General features: G+C 30.8%; 4 protein-coding genes across 7 annotated transcripts in view; 1 reads left to right on the top strand and 3 right to left on the bottom strand.

The window, feature by feature from the left end:
* LOC117605558 (uncharacterized) overlaps window positions 1-10,144 on the bottom strand; it is a 71,819-nt gene extending 61,675 nt beyond the window's left edge. Inside the window, exon 1 of the mRNA XM_034327026.2 lies at window positions 10,011-10,144. Coding sequence (XP_034182917.1) covers window positions 10,011-10,013 — 3 coding nt within the window. The 5' untranslated portion in view covers window positions 10,014-10,144. The remainder of the gene's footprint in view (window positions 1-10,010) is intronic.
* Window positions 1-12,677, top strand: part of LOC117605562 (scavenger receptor class B member 1) — a 32,837-nt gene extending 20,160 nt beyond the window's left edge. Inside the window, exons 2-8 of one of the 3 annotated variants that reach the window (XM_034327035.2) lie at window positions 3,471-3,726; window positions 4,018-4,159; window positions 8,391-8,591; window positions 8,900-9,124; window positions 9,553-9,715; window positions 10,028-10,272; window positions 10,649-12,677. In XM_034327035.2, the coding sequence (XP_034182926.1) occupies window positions 3,471-3,726; window positions 4,018-4,159; window positions 8,391-8,591; window positions 8,900-9,124; window positions 9,553-9,715; window positions 10,028-10,272; window positions 10,649-11,002 (1,586 nt within the window). In that variant the 3' untranslated portion in view covers window positions 11,003-12,677. The remainder of the gene's footprint in view (window positions 1-3,470; window positions 3,727-4,017; window positions 4,160-8,390; window positions 8,592-8,899; window positions 9,125-9,552; window positions 9,716-10,027; window positions 10,273-10,648) is intronic. The other 2 variants (XM_034327036.2, XM_076692047.1) reach the window with 2 other exon arrangements.
* Window positions 12,167-17,404, bottom strand: LOC117605560 (ATP-dependent DNA helicase Q5). 2 transcript variants are annotated; one of them, XM_034327030.2, is made up of 15 exons: window positions 17,274-17,404; window positions 17,082-17,170; window positions 16,842-16,966; window positions 16,597-16,761; window positions 16,346-16,522; window positions 16,105-16,284; window positions 15,936-16,041; window positions 15,743-15,854; window positions 15,442-15,669; window positions 15,183-15,368; window positions 14,993-15,116; window positions 14,661-14,933; window positions 13,369-14,584; window positions 13,205-13,296; window positions 12,167-13,134 (listed from the first exon to the last, which is right to left on the bottom strand). In XM_034327030.2, exons 2-14 carry the CDS (start codon window positions 17,167-17,169, stop codon window positions 13,247-13,249), a joined length of 3,030 nt encoding a protein of 1,009 aa, XP_034182921.1. In that variant the 5' UTR covers window position 17,170; window positions 17,274-17,404; the 3' UTR covers window positions 12,167-13,134; window positions 13,205-13,246. The 2 variants fall into 2 exon arrangements, with proteins under 2 accessions (XP_034182921.1, XP_034182922.1); XM_034327031.2 differs by lacking the exon at window positions 17,274-17,404 and having other exon boundaries at window positions 17,053-17,169.
* Window positions 17,405-17,524: 120 nt separating this feature from the next.
* LOC117605563 (uncharacterized) lies at window positions 17,525-19,592 on the bottom strand. Its single transcript, XM_034327038.2, has 7 exons — window positions 19,412-19,592; window positions 19,127-19,348; window positions 18,797-19,060; window positions 18,539-18,730; window positions 18,217-18,458; window positions 17,829-18,143; window positions 17,525-17,761 (listed from the first exon to the last, which is right to left on the bottom strand). The coding sequence occupies exons 1-7, from the start codon at window positions 19,442-19,444 to the stop codon at window positions 17,641-17,643; spliced, it is 1,389 nt and encodes a 462-aa protein (XP_034182929.2). The 5' UTR covers window positions 19,445-19,592; the 3' UTR covers window positions 17,525-17,640.
* Between the last annotated feature and the right edge of the window lie 191 nt (window positions 19,593-19,783).

Below are 19,783 nucleotides of genomic sequence, written 5' to 3'. Positions count from 1 at the left end.
CGCGAATCTATGGATATAAAATATAACGACAGGACAAATATGCACTTTCTATTGGATGCCGCATTTGCAGTCGTGTCCCGATTGCCGCCGGAAAATTATTACCACATCGTGCCGTACTGCCAGCAATCTTGCAATAGTCGAGAGCAAAACGACTCTACGAAACTTAGAGACACGTGTTTGTTAAGCTTCGAATCCTGTCCGCGCCTTAACATTCACCTGCTAAACCGAACCGCCACTTTGAAGTATCGAAAAAAACTTCATCGAACGAAGGTGCTCGTTTAGATCAGAGATTGGCAAATATTTTTTGTAAAAGGCCAAATATTAGATAGCTACTTCCCTTCAAATACTAATGTTTCTAATGTCTAGAGATTTCAGATATTATACCGTCCCTTTCGCCCCCTTTTAGTCGCCTCCTACGACAGGCAGGGGATACCGTGGCTGTATTCTAAACCCCCCAGCCACAGGGGGTACCTTCTCTTTCTTTCCTTGAATTTTTGGTAATTTATTATACAATTTTAGAAGCGTCATCATTCACAATTTGACAATTTCATATCGTAGCACCCTTGTCATTAAATAAATGAATTTGAGTTTAAAGAATAGATGTTGAAGAGTAACGGTGATAGAAGCATCTACATTTACTGGATAATTCTAGAAAGATATTGATCTCTATTTATGCCACGCGTTCGAGAAACGCGATAAAAGCACATGTCATTAGCAAGCCGCCTTTTTTTTCTCTCGTTTGTGAATCAGTGTATAATACCATCACGTGGAAAACAACTAACTGGAAGTGTTGCATATTTAACAAATTTGCCTCTGGTCATTTTCCTTTCAACGCGTTCATTTCACCAATTACACGTAATAATACCGTTCGCGTGCGTTATTCCAACAAGATGATAAGACTATATAACAATGTATGTTTCTGTTTGATGAATCGGAAATGATTGGACTGTATTTGATGCAAAATCACGAGCAGACAGTATCCCGTTCGTGAAACACATAATGATTCGTGGTTCCCCATTGTTCTCCGAATACCCACGAAATTACCGTGTTCGGACTACGTCAAAAAATCGTCATTCGTCCTTCGCGAGAAGAATCCACGTTTGCCACTGTATTTCCGCGACACCATTGGTATTCCTCGTCATCTATCACGAGATTACTTAACGGTTACCAAAGCAATCAGTTATACCTACGTTCGTCGTTTCTTGATGAATCGGTGTTGGTCCGTGACGCGTAGACGATACCCAATACAATTACGTGGCCAATGGATTATAATTCGATCCACCTTGTGGATAGTTATGAAGAGAAAATGCGCAGAAATCGCGTATAATCTTGAGAATTTAAACGTTTCTTGAACGCTTCAACGTGTGAAATTAACCCTTTCGCTTCTGAGGGTAACTATAGGCACGAATCGTTACACGGTCACTATGTAAATATAATGCGAACAACTTTGAATTGAATATTGCCATAGCGAAAAGATGAATGAGTCAGCATTAACGACTTATAACTTCCAAGTCTGTTGCGTGTTTTGTAAATTGTAAATCATTGTAATTTTCCGCGTTGATTTTTACGCTCTAGATCCGTGCAAGTGTGTATAATTCATGAGCTCACTGATTCATTGAAACCAATTTTCATTAATGTTAAAGATTTCTAGCTATCAAGCCACTTGCATGTATCTTAGAGAAGTATGAATCTTTTGAATCTTCTTGCAATTGTACAATGACAAATTTCATCAAAATTAGCGTAATAAGAATAGAAGATTACGCAGAATCCAAACTAGGAAAAGTCCTTCGTACCTAATCTCAAAGACGATCCAAGGTTTTTCGTAATTCTTCGCGAACGAGTCGATAAATAACACGCTGCAAATCCCGGTGATACGCAACATGTCGTCGCAATAAATTTATTCCGTCAAGGATCAACATCGTAAGAGAACACGTAAATGCTTCGCGAACGAATGAATTTAATGAATGTCAGGTTAATTATCGTGCGTCGATGAGCAATGTTGATTTCCTTTTCATATTGAATCCCGACTCGATCACTTTTAGGAAGATAGCCTAAAGTGCTTGTCCATCAATAGGTAAGTTTATTAAAATTTTATGCGGACAACACTCGCAGGGACAAGGTACACAGAATTCTTCTTGATTTTTTGCTTATAAAATGATTAACCTTCGAAACACGAATGGTGTACATTAGCGTCGTTAGGTAGGGACCAAGGGGGCTTTGATCCCTAAAAATGGAGACTGGCTTCGTCAGTAGTATATAATTCTAAGGTTATAAGATTCTAAAATGTAAAAATTAAAAAATTCCAAGATTCTAAGATTCTAAAATCTAATGGCGGATGTTCAGTCAAACACAACCCAAAGATAGATTAGATTCTTAAATTATACTAATTTGAAATTCAACAATGTAGGAAAACTTTGTCCCTGCTGTATCTTTTTAAACCGAGACTGCGATTAAACGCCAGAAAAATGATATTCATTCTCTTAGAAAAGAAAGATGATGGCACGATCAAGTATGTTAAAAATCAGCGTAACGCCGCGCCGGTGCGTTTTCCTTGAATCTCGTTGCGTGTTCTCTTAAAATTCATCAAACGATTTTCGACCGAGTACACGTATATGAGATAAAGGAAGAATTTCAGAGTAAACCGGAATTCCCACGTATTCCAAGTATGTCTCATGCAAATCCGACGAATCATTCGCGACACGCAATATTTTGAAACAAGTCGGAAGTCGCAAACTTGGCGGTATAATTTGAAACGAGTTTGCTAAATTAGAATCTTGTCAGATTCTAAGCAAAAAAATTAAGACGCGTGAAAGAAGTAGATCATTATTCTGTTACGCAATTGAAGCGTGCAAGAATTCTAGACAATCATTTAATTTGTACCGAGAAAAATCATCTATGCGTTGTCGGTCATTCGTTAGAAAGAAAAACAAGTGTTACACCACGACGTAATTTGTTTGCCTGTTTGCTAAGATCCTGGTTGAATAAAAGGTTCTACAATGTTATAAATCGTCCGTAAAATAGAAAACCTTCGAATGTTGTCACGTGTAACAAAATGTTCAGTGGCACCTGATAAAATTTCTTAACAGGTAGATTTCAATATCCTTCGGCTGTTCGAGGGATAAATGTGCTAATTAACCTTTTCAAAGTTACAAACGTGCGACTAATTTTTGTAATAACAAAATACCACTTTCGGGCTCCACTTTTCGCCATTTCTAATATTTCTATGAACAATAATTTGATTTCTACTATTACAAATTACAGTGACTCCTATGAAATTTTTAAACAATGACTTAACCAGTGGGCCTTCTTCTATCGCACCTTTTAATTTTGAGCAATAATGTCAAAACCTCTGTTGAGGTTTTAATTATTTAAATTGTATCAGATTATTACGTTAATTGTTTTAATCGCTAGCTCATCGTGACAATTTTCACGAATGCGTCATTGACCAACTCTTTATCATCTACGTGCAGGTATTTTCATGCTGATGACTTTGGGCTCGCTCGGTCTTGCCACTGGTTGCATCCTCTTTGTACTTCAACCGTACGATCTACTTTTCAAGTTGAAAGTGATATTCAGCGACGGCGGTGAAATTTTCGAACTATGGCGGAAACCCGATGTCGAGCTTTACGTAAAGATCTATCTATTCAACGTGACGAATCGCGATGAATACATGTCCGGTAAGGAGAGTAAGCTCAAGTTCCAGGAAATTGGCCCTTATACTTACAGGTATGTATACATAATCATCGATCAATCAATATTTTGACAAAGAAAAAGAAGTTCGATGAACTTCGTAGTATTAGATTGTTGCATTATTCTTGCATATCAGTTAGTCAATTTAAATATATACAAATTCATGAGATAACATTATCTTAAAATTATGCTACAAAAATGAATAGTGTTTAATTTGAAACATATGTTCTTTATATTATGAACTTTGATATTTTCTCTTCGATCGGACACCTCTTTTTAAATCAATTAATTATTCATTTCTAGAGAATAATTTCTAGAAAATTTCAGAGAGGTGCTCGAACACGCGGATGTCAAGTTCAACGACAACGGCACTGTGACAACATTCCCGCATCATCCACTGAAATATGTACCGGAAATGAGCGGAGGCAGGGAAGAGGATGAAGCGATACTACCAAATATTGCTTTACTGGTAAATAGAAACAAAAAATTTTCCCTAATAATTTATTTACCGGATCAAATTTTTTATCTCGGAAACATAATAATAACCCACAAGAAATTGAAAAACGCGACTCGTATACTGTAAATTTCTATAATCGCGTTAAACACTACTTTTTCTTATAATTGGTATTCTCGGTACTTTACAACTCTCCTGTATTAATTAAGCGCTTAGTGCGCTTTTTCTGTGTTCTAATTTTTTTTTTAATTTCTCAGTGATTAAATGACTATCGTTTTTGCAGTCTGAGATAGTTGAGTAAGAAATATACGAAACATATTATTAGATATCACCTTAAATGCCGTGGTGGTCACCGATGTCTATCATGAAAAATTTAACATACTTCAATAAAAAAAAAAGGTAGACAAACTTTAATAAGGTAGCAAATGAAAAACTTAGAATTGAAAGTAAATCAGTTTTAATGATTAGCGTTTGGCCACTTGCACCAAGGCACTTAACGGGTTAAACGAGTTTGAATTTGTTTTCGTTTGCTTTCAATTCGCGAAAGATAAATTGATCGGTGTCGAGAGGCGCCGGTAGGAAAAATCAAAAAATAACAAGCTCTTGGTCAATTCATACGAGATATTTTGCAACGTTGATAAATATGTGTGCACGCTAAACCGTAGCGAGGACAATTAAATGACGTATGCGACCCGACAGATTTAAAATGATCTGTATAGCGTATATAGCCTTTTAAAAGAAAAGATTTCACACGCGATGCTTTTGCGTGTGTTGTTTCAGGTCGTGTTGATATCTCTATATAGGTACACCGCAATCAATGAAATATCAATTTAATCGTACGGAGTTTTACGCGAATATAAACATCATCATATCAATCGAATGACCTTTCTATAATCAATAATTTAGCTTGATTCTTATAAGCATATCATATCGAATTAATTTTATAATAATCTTGGATAAATGTTACGATTATAGCATGTTATCTATCACGAAGGTTATCGCAAATTTAATTCATTAAAATAATTAAAAGTATGGAAATAATGTTAAATACTTTAACGATACGAAACAGAATAGCATACGTAGCAATGAATAGAATAGTGCGATTCGCATTGATTGCTCCCAATTATTTCAGAATTATTAATCTTTCCATTTAACGACTGCCGCAGTAGAAATATCAATATGTGGTCAGACGCATGTTAATAGAAATAATTAAATTTACTTAGAATAATCTCTCAATTTATACCTCAAGTTTATTAATCCATAATTTTGACATAATATTAAGGCTATCTTAATTTTTTTCTGTTTTTTAATTAATTAGATTTTCGGTACCGCGGATAGGTCAACGGGTTAATTATTTATTCTGCTATTCTACATTAAATAACTTTGATTAGCATCAATATTATATTAATAGTGTAAGGTAGGAAATTGAAATTTCAAATTTGAAAATTAAACATTCATATCCTTAATAATTCATGTTTTCACAGTAGAATAACCAAAGTTGTAAGAACGACCAATTTTACATTTCTCATTTAAAATGCATTCTATCAAAAGATAATATTCAAATAGTACGATACATTAAAATTGACAAAACGAGCGCATAAAATGCTCGATCAATGTCGTTTATTCGTCTAATACAAAGATAAAGAGTTGCACACGGAACGCGAAAGGAATATCAAAGTTATCCGTCCGAATGATTAACTGATTCTTCCGAAAAATCATTCAATATTGTGTTCGTCGTGTATCGAACAATAAATACATAGTAGCAGATTGATAAATTGTTTCCAAGCGTTGGACGATTGCCAATGAGGTCAACGGTTTATCAAACTTTATTCTTTGAAGAGTAGCACCGCTAGACTTTCGTTTTGTTTATGTTGCAAAGAAGCTATTCATGTTACTGTAAATCAATTTTGTAAGTTAAAAATTGAAATTTAATTAAACCAAGAGCGGATCGTGAACCGATCGTCAGTAAATCATCAGCGTGGTTATTGTTGAAACCATTCAACTTTGGTTAAAAAAAAAGTCTATTTTAATTGGAAGTACCTCGAGCAATAGTTAGCTAATCATCGTGAATAATAAAATCTTCAATCGAATAAACAACAAAGCATAAAAATGTCATCGTAATGTTAGCCAACAAATTACATCTTTTCAAAACGGAATCAGATCATGAATTTGCATTTCCGCCCTTTTTTTCGCTTGTTGACTTATAACCAGCCTCATCAGTGAACCTTGAGCTCTTCGATTAATAACCGATATTCGTGACGTAAATTCGATCTGAATATCTATTCGCTTATTTAAATCAATCGTATTTAACACTACATTGCCGGAGCGTGTCAATTTGATTCATTTACGATTTTATTGCTATATATGTAGAAAAACTTAAATAATTTTTCTTAAAACATATGTTGGTTTTTAATAGAATTATGAAATGTATAAAAATACTAATTCCTTCCCCTCCCCGCTCCTTAGTTCCAAAAATCCATATGTGCTATACCTATTTTGACGGGTGTGAATCCGGCAATCTAGTGTTAATTAACTTCTTAGTAGTATAATTTTTTTTATGATAACATAGGTATAATAAAAGAATAATGATACACATACAAGATGTGTCGTCTAGATAAATATAATTAAAAATAGACGAATAGTGATTGACAATGAGAAGAAAACAAGTTCTAAGTTTATATTCTTGTTACCCAATGAAAAAAAGGGTCTATTTCGAATACTATTCTCAATTAAAAAATTCCTGAAATGCGGAAAAGAATAAACGAAATTTTCCATGTGATTCATCTTCCCTAGAATTATGTCCGATAAAAGAAAACCGCAATTTTCTGTGTGCGTACAATAAATTTCCATTCGTTGCACGAAGGCATTCTTAACGGATGCATCATGTTCGCGTTGAGAAAGCACCGTGAACTATAATCAATCGAAGGAATATTTCATAATGAAAGTACAAGGTTGATAACGATACTACTTAAAATAATTAGAGGTATCATATTTTAGAAACACAATACTTCTTTACACACAATGTTTACTGCACAAACATCTTTTTGCAATCGTCTAATTGTCGATTTCCGTCGTTACGCCTATACACCGTTAATCGAGGATGTAACAATATGCAAATAATACGACTTCAAATCAAATGAAACATTCTGAGACGTAAAATGTAAATTTTAATCTCCTACGACCCTCGCGACATCAACGTTTCATTTCCTTGTATTATAATGTATCTTACTACACGCGACAATTTTCACTGCGGCATTCAACGTGTTAAAATGGATCACTCTGCATAAAAATTATAATAATACGTGAGATATTTCATCGGCGAATAAAAGGGGGTTAAATATCGGTCAACACTGATAGTAATGAATAGTACCTCTAGGGTTAAAAGCACCCTATAGTATTTCAATAGCTACTGAATAAACATGACTAGAAAAATGATGGATGAGCGGTGATGAAACAAGATCTACGTTTCTCAAAAGAACCATTTTAACAATGATGGTTCGCAACAATCTGTCAAGTGCATCCTTATGCAACGCGTGTACGTACTGGTACACCCGATGCATGCATATGTATGCAATTAACAGGAACGTTGACTTAAGGCGTGCAAGATCCTCTTATGGTAGGTTAGTTGAACAACTGGTCAATTTACAAGAACTTTTGATAAAAAGATAAAAATTAGGAAAGTTTTGTTAATTGTTTAATTCAATGGATAGATCAATTCATAGATCGTTTAACCTGATACCGGAATAAAATATACGGAATGAAATAAGCAGAGGATAAATTATATCCTGTTTAATGTTATACCGTAACAAATCATCGCTAATTAACTGCAGCGCACATTGGATATCATGCTTCGTAATAAGGAAGATTAATTGAGTAGCAACTCGAAAATTGAAAATCTACGACCGAAAAGAGAGATGATGATGTTAATTAACCTTCGCAAGGCGAATGTAAGATCACTCTGATCCAATGACAGAAACCTAAATACGAAAATTGTAAAATATTTAGTTATTTGCAGAGCTGGTGTATATTTTGTTGAAATTTTTAAATTCTAATTAACATTATCTCTTATGAATTGCTAATATAAAAATATGAATGCTGTGGAAATACCTAGTAGTACGTCAACAGTTGCGAATGTGTTAATTAACAAATAGTGACAAATTAATTTCCCTTTTAATTGTGTACATTTTCAAGAAGTTCGTTGTCTTGAATAATTTTCTTTCTTTCTTTCTTTCTTTCTTTCTTTCAGAGTATCACAAATGTGATGAAGGATGCTAGCTACTTCACCAGATTGGGTTTGAATCTACTGATTATGAATACAAATTCACAGCCTCTGGTCAAAATGACTGCTAAAGAATTCATGTTCGGATACGAATCTACCCTTGTCACTCTTGGTAACAAGATGATGCCATCCTGGATCAAATTCGATAAATTGGGTCTTATTGATAGGGTAAGTTTTGTAAAGAATCTACAGATTAATAACAGTTTCAAAGAAGAAAAAAACATTTAGAAACATTCAGCATTTCTTTTTTCTGAAGTCATAACTATAAATTTGAGTTACATATATTATAAATGCTAATAGAAATCTAATGAATATGAAAGTTCGTGCAGTCGGCAATTAATATCAGTCATCTATTACCAAGGAAACCATCTATCGTATTTCCCTACTCATACTTTCTGCCTACAGTAAATTATGTTGTTAAATTACAGGCATTTTAATTCATAATGATTTTATTTATGATTTATTTGACCCCCTAGATGTACGATTTCGACGGTGATTACGAAACCGTTTACACCGGAGAAAAAGACATTCGTGAAACAGGACTAATTGAAAAATATAATGGTGATTATAATCTACCACAATGGACAGGAAAATGCGCGAATGTAAACCATGCTAGTGATGGAGTGAAATTTCCAAGTTACCTCGAGCCAAATGACACTGTATTATTCTTCAGAAAGAGTCTATGTCGCAGCGCGTACATGGTATGTTGAATCATTTCGAATTTTATTCAAATTTAAACATTTTTAAAAGCATTGAAAGTCTATAGAAATTTCAAGTATGCAAATTTTAATCCTGAATTAAAATTGTTCCATCAGTAATTAATGATGAGTAACTTGCGAACATTTAGATGTTTATATTATATTAAATCGTGTAAACAGTATGTAAATTATATAAAATAATGTGCGAATTAAGGTAATGCTTCAAATCACTTGGAAAGAGAAAATATTTTATAAATATACATATTTGCATACACGTCACTAATTGCGTGTAGAATAATTTAAATACTCTTCATTTAAAAAATTATTAATATCTCAAGACTTTAGTGTTCAATAAAATTTTAATTAATTTGAAATTTTCAAAATACCAAGTCGAAAAGTACAATAAACGAAATTGAAATAAAATTTTATAGACTCAAACTGAAGAAACATACATCCAAGGATTGCACGCATATAAATACAAGTTTGTGGAGAACGTGTTAGACAATGGTGCCTACAATCCAGAAAACAAATGTTTCTGTCGGAAGGGATACTGTTTGAAGCCTGGTTTAATTGATGTCACCGATTGTTACTATGGTAAGACAATTATTTATAAATTAGTAACTGTACTTTGGTTATGTCACATGTATCGTTACGGTTTATTGCTTTCACCTTACTTTTTCTATCGTTCATGCACGTCAATGTAAATGATTAAACTTTTATGATAATTATGCGTAATGTGTAAAGTATGCGTTAATGAACGTCATTATAAATTAAAATGAATAATACATTCAGAACGATAATACTCATAAATATACACATGCACTACGTTCATGTTATCGTTAGAATAATTGTGAAAATATGTTGATAATTATAATTTCTTATTCCTTACCATTTCGATGTTTACAGGTTTCCCAATCGCTCTCTCGTATCCGCATTTCTACAAATCTGATCCAAGTCTGTTGGCAGCGGTCAAGGGTTTGACCCCAAGAGCAGATCTTCACGAATCATTTGCATACGTTCAGCCACAGTCAGGCCTTCCTCTTAAACTGGCCTTCCGTTTCCAAATAAACATGGCACTGCAAAATATTGGACACATGGCTCGAGTGGAAAAATTTGAAAACTTCGTATTACCATTACTATGGTTCGAAATTGTAAGTATCAAGAAAATATCAATTATTATTAATTAGGGTGTCATAACTGTCATAATTACCTTAGCGTCGCGTAGACACGATGTGTAAAACAAGGTTTGAAAGACGAAATCTGCGTGCAACCACCCTCTCTGACTGAGTGGTGGCGCGCAACTACGGTACCCTAGCATGATAATGTTGGGAACTCAAACCGAGCGCGCCTGACCTTTACCGACTTGACCCGATCATTCGCTTTGCCGACTCTTCCTACTTCCCGCGGATTCCTATTTTTAAATTATTAAAGTGTGATATCACAGATCGATAATATAGAATTTTTTAATATCTTTGTACACTTACTACATTATGAGAAAAGTATAATTTTCAAAATGTTATGTTTCAGGGAATGTATGAGTTACCAACATCAATGAATATTCGTTTCTGGTTGTATTTAAATTTCTTACCAGTTCTTCAATGCATAGTAATTTATTCCTTATTTATTATCGGCTCTATACTCATAGTGCTCAGTATCCACAAAATCCTTATGTATCAACTGAATGGATCAACGGTGTCCCGGCAATGGTTAGACCCTGAAATACAAAGTAATAAATTACAATGTTTCAACAACAATAGACGGATGTCGTGCAAAGTCAAAGAAATGGATTTGTACTATAGTACGTTACTTGAATCGAAAGATGCAAGCCCAATCACTGAAGAATCGCCGGAATTATCGAGTTTAAAAGAAGATATAGTGTGACCGATAAATCACGGTCGGAATTCTTGAAAGAGGCTATTTCCCGCGTAAAACTAATTTATGCTCAAAACGTCCAGAGCGCATCAAAAATCAAAATTCAAATCGACAAATAGTAGAATATTTTTGTACTTTGAAATTTATCGTTATTTCCATAAAATTCAAGATTCAATGGAAATCTCAATATATTATATTTACACTTCCATAACAAAAATATAACTATATAAATCACTTAGCAAAGAACTACAAAAGATCTTATCAGTTAGCGCAAGTGCAACTATAAACGTGGTAATGGCATCTTTTTTCATATTTTCTTACCAAATTTCAATTACCATTTATTAATACGAACGGTGCAAATTCAAAATAAATTCGGAATTTAATTTTTTAAATATATAATTTAACATGAGAAGTAATAGAAAAACAAATGTCTACATTCCATAGACTTTCATGTGCATATATAAAATCTCATATTATTTAATATTTCTTTTACACTTTTACACTTCATCGAAAAACCGGTGTGCTTATTAAGAAAAGAAGAAGAAAAGATAAATGCAATAATCGTTTACATAAAACATGCACAGTTTACATAAACGATTAATTGCATTAAGACTGATATTATAGACTGGTTATAGCGATTAAGTGATTTGTATGGAACTTTAATATGATTAAAAATGTTAACATTTTTAAATTTAAAAGGAAATGGAAGAAGGATCGAAAATATAAGAAGTAAATGATATGTAAAAAGTATCAATTTGGAATTGCACCGTTTGTAGTTGTGATTGAAAGATAAAATATGAGACGGCGAAATTTAATTAAAATGTATTTCAATACATTCATATAATGGACAAGGAAAAAAGGGTACTTGAGTAATAACTCTTAATAATTCTTTGAAAGATCAATAAACAATTGTGTACCATATATAGGTATTTTTGCTCTACGACGAGCTATTAAAAGTATTATTTTATATCGTATAAAAACTGTCGAAATACTTCACGAGTATAGAAATTAATCATTCGTCCAGTTGCAATTTAAATATGAATCTATCAGATAATCTCATTATTAAAAATAATTCCCTCAATAATAATTGTAACTAAATAATTCTTAAATAATACAGAATTATTACAGTACAGAAATTATTATTACCATTATAAAGTATGAGAATATTGTGGGGAATATAAAGACCGACTATCAAACTCTGTTAGCTTTAAAAAAAAATTGCTGCAATTGTAAATATTGTACATAGCCATTTAGTTATGAATCACCAATATGTAGTATTTGCATTGTTTATAATTCTTTAAAGTTTATACACGTCATATAGGGTAATGTTGAATTTATCGCATTTACTGTCTTGCATGTTAAATGTAAAAACAGTAAACTTGATAGCACTATTTTTTTTCATCTGAAATATGTGCTAAGTCAAAAATAATAAGATGTAATCTCGTAATTAATAAGTTATTTATAAGATAAATAGCCATAAAACTTTGTTAAACATCAATCTTGCCTCGTCTATGTAAATTAATCACTATTGGTGATCAGCTAAGGAAACAGTATTGTTATAGTATGAAAATAAACATGTTCCTATGAAATATTCTCACACTAACTATAATAGAATAAAACAACTGTTGCTTAACCACTTTGTACACATAATAATTTCTGTTTCCTTTAGTTGCAAATTTCATATAGTTTAAAAGAATAATTTTGTTTAATAAAATCTGTTCAGCTGTATAATATCTGTTATGTTTTCCATGCAAATATTGTAATTCTTGCCAGTAAAGTTGTAATGATATAAGTATTCATAAAAATTGCTCAATAAATAAAGTTTATAACAAAAATATATTGCATTATTCATATATTTTCTGTAATTTGGACAATACCTGACAATTCCTCCACCATTTCAATGAAAAAAATAATTTGAAAAGTTAGGTAATAAAATTATTAGCACAACATACCGAATATTATACATATAAATCGTTTGCACATGTACGAATTAAATAATTGCAAGAGAAACTAAATTTTCAATACATATAAATAAGAAAATACAGTATACAAATAAGGGTACAAATAGAAGTTGATAATGCCTTTAAAAATTCATAAACAATTAGCAGTAATTTCTTATGTATACATAATAATTTTTAAATCTAAAAAACAAGCAAAATGGATAAATTAATTTATTATTTCATATTTATATAGATGTATATATACAAGTACCTTTTAATTACTGTTATATAGTAAACATTTTTTATAAAGGAATTAATTCTGTGCCATATATTTTATGACAAATTGTCGTATTCCTTCTTTATCTGAAAATAATTATTTATTAAGATACAATAATAAATAATTATGATACAAAGATTAACCAAAATCTATTTTACCGAATATTTTTTTAGCGAGTAGCTTATGGTGCATTTCTCTACAAGTTTTTGAAAATGTTGTTCTATCGGGAATACGTTTGGATGGATAATATTTCATTAAATGAGCTTTTAAAATTTCTGCAGTCTTAAATTGTGTAGCTTTATCTGCTGGTACAAGTACTTTTTTATCTTCACCCTTCTGTTGTTTTGATCGATGGGTTTTATCTTGTTTTCTTTGTAAATTTTTATGCTCTCTTAATATTTCTTCTTCCACGGTTTTTATCATTGAAAGTTCTTCTTGACACTGAACATCTTTAATATCATCCTTTCTGTCTTCAATTTCTATCGTTTCATTAGTAGAAGTTTCATTTGCATTAACTCCATTATTATGATCACTTATTCTTTCAGTATCACCTGCAAGTACCTGCACCTGCGGTTCATTGAGTTTTAATTTTTTATTAGATTCGACATCTATACTACTTTTAAATGAATTTATATTTTTACGTTTATTTCTAGTTTGACTATTTAATTTTATTTCATCCTTATTTAAACTTGTACTATCAATGTTGTTACTGGCTTCTGGAATTGATGAATTAGTTGTGTTTTCAACTGTTTTTTTTAAATTTGCACTTGCAGCTTGCAAAATTTTTTCATAAATTGATTTTTTCGTAGGGGACGCTTTTTTCTTTTCCGAATCATTTTTTACAGACTTTGCCAAAGATTTCCGTGATTTTTTGCTGTAATTTTTCGATAATATGTTATTCTCTTCATGAAGTTTTCGAGCGCACGTAAATCCACTTAATTGTTGAAGTTCAATTGTTTTATCTTCTTCACTGTTTTTAATATCTACTTTAACAGGAGAGTTACGGTCTTTATTTTTCCTTCCTATCGCGTTCACATCTTTACTATCATCTTTCAAAATACTTGCATCGAACAAATAGTTTCGACTATCATTAGATGTGCCTGCTATTAAATTTCTATCATTTCGAAGTTCTAAAGCAGTTTTAAAAGTAGAACATGGAATATCTTTACTTATACTTGATTCTTGAAAAGAAATACGAATATCTTTATCATCAAACTTATTTATCACACTTTCGCTCTCTGTATCATGTTCTAAACTATCATTGCTTACTTCCTGTTTACTTTTATAGGTAGTGACATTATTTGAACTTACATTAAAATCCCGTAAACATTCATGAAGCGTATTAGTACTAGTACATTTTCGCACTGAAGAAATCTGTATTTATGAATAAAATAAACATTCAGTTAAAGATATTACATTTTACATGTGTATAAATCGCTATATTACCCACCAATTTAGACATATCAAATTTATATTTATTTGCAACTTTAGTATTGCACAACACCCTGTACTCAAGATCTTGTGCTATACTGTGCAAATGTTTCTCTTGAGATTGTCCTTTTATATCGGAAATCATTTTTTCGTAATTATCTATTAATGCTGATCTTAACTGAACATAAAAATGTTCTCGTACTTGAACAGCTAAGCCTTTTATTTTTATATCAGTACTTTCAGCTGCACGTACATGGGACTGTTTAGCATCTTCGCGATTTTGTTTTTTTATCTGGAATAATACGTTAATTGAAAAAAATTAAGCCTCTATACAATATAAATTGTATATACCTCATCCAGTTTACTATTAGTTCTCCGTATAGCAAACTGTTTTTCAATTAACTCTTTAGCTTCCCGTTTACTTTCAGCGATGAGTCTTTCTCTTGTACCTGATTCTTCTTTATATTCATCTTCACTATACGTTTAAATAGTTAGTTTAAATAGCCATACCTTGAGCTCAAAATAATTATAAGTTACTTACAGATTATCATACTTTGATAATGCAATGCCATCTAAATTACTATTCGATTTTTGTAATCTAGTTTGAGACATTTCGAACTGTGATATCATTGCTTGAACAGCATCTTTGTTCTTGCACACATCACACCTATCTTTACATGGTGGCGGCCCATCCCCAAAGTATTTAGAAAATACTGCATGTCTACATCTAAGCAGTACATCATAAAGTTGATCATCAAACACATACTTAAAAAATACCTATGAAAACTTATAATTCTTACTTTGCTTCAAGGCAATATGAAACAGCTTTCTCAAAATTGTTCCATCTTAATTTTACAAGCTCAGAATTTTTCTGTGTAATTTCTTCTTTGATAAGGAACGCAATCGGCTTGTATTCTTCATTACTAAAATAAATTCTACAAAACGCCGGTTTGCCATCTCTACCTGCTCTACCAGATTCTTGATAGTATGCTGCTATATTTTGAGGAACTGTCCAATGTATTACAAATCTATGTAACATAAATAAAATAAAGTACCAATGTAAACTAACTTGTATACTTCTTATTAAATAATGCAATGTACCTAACAGATCCTTTATCTACACCCATTCCAAAACTACATGTTGCTGCAATAACAGGTACTTCACCAGATGTCCATTTATTTTGAACTTCATTACGTTCTTGATTTTTTAAACCTACAAAAGTAATTGTTTACCTCGCTATGTTTTTCAAAGATTTTAATTTCATACAAGTTTAAAATAATACTAATATGTAACCTGCATGATACGCTAGAGTAGATATACCAGATTTAGATAATTTATTTGCAATTATTTCACATGTTTCCTTTTTCCTACAATAAATAATGCCACAATTTTTTTGTACCTGAAATGTTGTTTCGTCAATTTTTATAGAAATTAAAAACTCAAAATTAGTTTTAAAACTTACTTTTGCAATAGATTCACTTTGAGAACCAAGAGTTTCTATTATAAAACTTTTCAAGTGCTCAAAAGGCTTATCTAATATTTCTATAAACCACACATCATAATAAAGATTAGGCCTAAACACAGGTACTGAGAATATCAAAGGATTTTTCATGTTTAAAGATTGCATGATATCATCTTTTACCTGCAATAATGTGTTTTATAATAAATAATATTAAGCAAAGATTCATTTATAAAACATCTACCTCCTTGGCTGCAGTGGCTGTTAATGCAACTATAGGAATATTAGGACATAATTTCTTAAATATTCCTAACTGTCTATAACTGGGTCTAAAATCATGACCCCACTGACTTAAACAATGTGCTTCATCAATTACAAAATAAGATAATGTTTTTATTTTTTTCAATTTAATTATCATATCCTACAGGAAAAAAATTTCAATAGTTATTCGTCCATATTCTAACATTTTATCATAAATATGAATTTGAAATATACCTGAAAATGTTGTTGTACCCCCATTTCTGGAGTAACATATAATAATTTAATTTTTGGCGAATCAGACAATAGATCTTTCATTATTGCATTTCTTTCTTTAGTAGATGTGTGTGAATTCAGTGATCTTGCATTTATCTTTATACTAACTAAATAGTCTATTTGATTCTGTAATCAATCAATGGTACATTAGTTATCTAACTTTTTCATAACTATGTAGCATATATTATTTAATTTAGCTTGTATACCTTCATTAAAGCTAATAATGGTGAAAAAACAATTGTAACTTTATTTTCTTTCATTATAGCTGGTAGTTGAAAACAAAGTGATTTACCAGATCCAGTTGGCATACAAACAAATACATCTTGTTTACCTAAAAAATATGTATATAAGGTGAAATGTATTACTTTATTAAAAATTAACAAAATCTACTAGATATTCACAATTAAATAAATTTACATGCAGATTATTATTAATCAATGTTCAACCTTTGTAAATAGCAGTTGTTGCTTGTTTTTGAATATCACTTTTAAAATCATCATAACCAAATACAGACTTTAAAACAGTTGACAGCATTCTGAAACGAAATAAATTGTTTTATTATAAACACTTAAAGTATACAGTCACAGTTTTATTATTGAATCTAATTGCTATATAGATTCTTAGTTATTATACGTTACTTTTTACACACGTTGTTTACACTGCTTATACAATACAACTACAAAAACCCGCCATCATTACAGCGGTAAACGTCCATAAATTCTTATGCAGCCAAGAAATAACTACTCTTTTTAAGGAAATCACTAAATCTTCAGGAAATTTAAAACATATATGTAGATATGTTTATATATTTTTTATACATGCCAATTATTAATGAAAATATTGGCTGTATTTTTATAAAATCTTTTATTGGCAAGAATTCATATAAATACATATTATCCAATAAACCTTTGTACATATGTATTATATATTAAATACCCATTTTATTAAAAAGTTTAACATTACACAAATTTTTAATAAATATAATAGGCATATTTATATGTAACATTAGGTAGAATTTTGCAACATATATAATAGCAAATCATAACGTTCAATCCATTCTGAGAAAGTTGCATCATCTACCGTTTTATCAATAATTTCCATTACTTTCTGAACTGTTTGATGTATCCTGCAAATAATAGAATAGGAATTAATCAAGTTTTAGTGAAGATGGTAATTTTTATTCTTGTACATACCAAGCATTTAATATTTCATTGAATTCCGCGATTTCTGCTTTTGTTTTTGTATTGAAACTTTCTGATAACTTAAATAGTTCAACTGTATTGTAATTGTTTTCTTTGTGTGCTAATATAGGTATTGGTAATAGAGACGGATTTTCCTCAATTTCTAAACACTCAATTCTTTTACAAGTTAACATTAAAATTATATTTTTATAACAGTCTATTAAAGAATAAAGTGGTATTTGAACTGTTGGAAAATAAGATCTGATATTTGAAGTTTGGGAATTGGTAACTGAAATAGAAGCTTCGCTTATACAACTTTTTGTATGCCTGAAACATTTACAAATAATTATAGTATTTTCAATGTTTGAAATGAATGTTTTAAATGTAAAAATAGACTGACCTATAGACGCCAATGTCTCCTTTTAGAATAATTTTTCTTAGAGCATTAAGATCTAAGGCTTCATGAAACATATCTAATTCAGTAGTTAAATCATTGTTTAACTCTAATAAATCATAACCATTAATCCGCATTGTTGTTATTTTTTCTAATTCTAAATTTATTTTCTGTTTTACTTTCATTAGAAACGTTGGTGCAGCTTTCAAAAGACTTAACGACTGTTGTATTTCTTGTATACAGTCCATCTAGAATTAGATTAAAATAAATGTAAAATACAGTAACATAATTTAAAATTACAATAATTCAAAAAAAAATATAAACACACTTTTTCTAAATTAATATTTTGTATTTCTGAAGTAATCTGAGACAAGTCAATTGTAAATATATTACTTTCATATAAACTTTTTCGAATTTTATCAACTTCTTCTTGTAAATTTATTTGTTCACTTTCTAATTTACAGACCTCCAATTCTAATGCTAACCATTCACTTATATCTGCAGAATTATTTGAAGCTACCTAAAATCAGAAGCAGATTTAGTTTACAATTGTTTATAATATTTAATGAATATACATATAATATACCTCAATTTTTTCTATAAGTTCTAAAACATTTTGCTGATGTTTTTTTGCTCTAGTATTGTACAATAATTGTTTTGAAATCATGCAAATATGCTGCCCATATATTCTAGCAATACCAATATTTATACTTTTTTTATCTGTATCCATAGATTTCATAGATGCAGATTTAATCAGTGAATCTACATCTTTTGTTAAATTCTGATATAAATGGTGCCACAATGTGGGCACTTCCATACGATCAAGATTATTTGATATTGTATTCCACACCTAAAAATATAATTTGAACAATGTAACCATAATTATTATTGCTGCACATGTTATTTAAATTCATACTTCTCTTTTACTTGTTCCAGTCCAAAGACTTGTTACTGTATCTAAAACTTCTATTAGTACTTTAGGATCTAAATCTTTGCAAGTACTTGGCATTAAATGTTGCCAAACTAATTTCATATCATTGCAATCATGAAGTTGTGTAGCAGTTTGATCATGTTTCATTTTATACAAATCTCTTCGTGCTCTAACTTCTGATATTTTGGATGAAATATCTTGCAACTTCTTAACTAGATAAAAATGTTTTTTATATTTTTGCTCTTTATATTTTTCTAATAATAAACATACCTTTCTGTCTAATTGTAAAATCTTGCTGTTCATATTCCTCTTCTAACTTATTTATCTGAGTTTTTAAATTATTTCCCTCTGACTTCAACTGAGATATATTTTTTACACACTGAATTAATTTATTATGTGTCCCATGTTTTAACTGATGCAAAAGAATATTTTTCCGTATTGTTTTTGCTTCTTCTGCATTAAATATAATATCAGCCAACTCATCCCATAGGAATCCAACAAGTCCTGTATGTAAACTATAAACATAATATAATTTATGGTCAAAATATCTAATTATAACATACAGTTTCCTTCAGTTATATTTGTAGATAAAAACAAATTTATAATTGATAAATTGTATACAAACGTTTTTTTAACTAAACC

Source organism: Osmia lignaria, chromosome 14 (assembly GCF_051020975.1).
Source record: "Osmia lignaria lignaria isolate PbOS001 chromosome 14, iyOsmLign1, whole genome shotgun sequence".
In the NCBI taxonomy this organism is placed as follows: Eukaryota; Metazoa; Arthropoda; class Insecta; order Hymenoptera; family Megachilidae; genus Osmia; species Osmia lignaria.
Note: the sequence above shows the minus strand (reverse complement) of the source record. Positions and strands in the feature narration are given on the sequence as shown.

Coding starts and splice junctions, on each gene's coding strand:
- LOC117605563 (XM_034327038.2), bottom strand. CDS start 19,444: ATGAACAGCAAGATTTTACAATTAGACAGAAAG. Junction 18,459..18,538: donor AAAATATTAATTTAGAAAAA/GTGTGTTTATAT, acceptor ATCTAATTCTAG/ATGGACTGTATACAAGAAAT. Junction 17,762..17,828: donor AATGAAATATTAAATGCTTG/GTATGTACAAGA, acceptor TATTATTTGCAG/GATACATCAAACAGTTCAGA.
- LOC117605560 (XM_034327030.2), bottom strand. CDS start 17,169: ATGCTGTCAACTGTTTTAAAGTCTGTATTTGGTTATGATGATTTTAAA. Junction 16,967..17,081: donor AACAACTGCTATTTACAAAG/GTTGAACATTGA, acceptor CATATTTTTTAG/GTAAACAAGATGTATTTGTT. Junction 13,297..13,368: donor ACTCGCTAAAAAAATATTCG/GTAAAATAGATT, acceptor AATTATTTTCAG/ATAAAGAAGGAATACGACAA.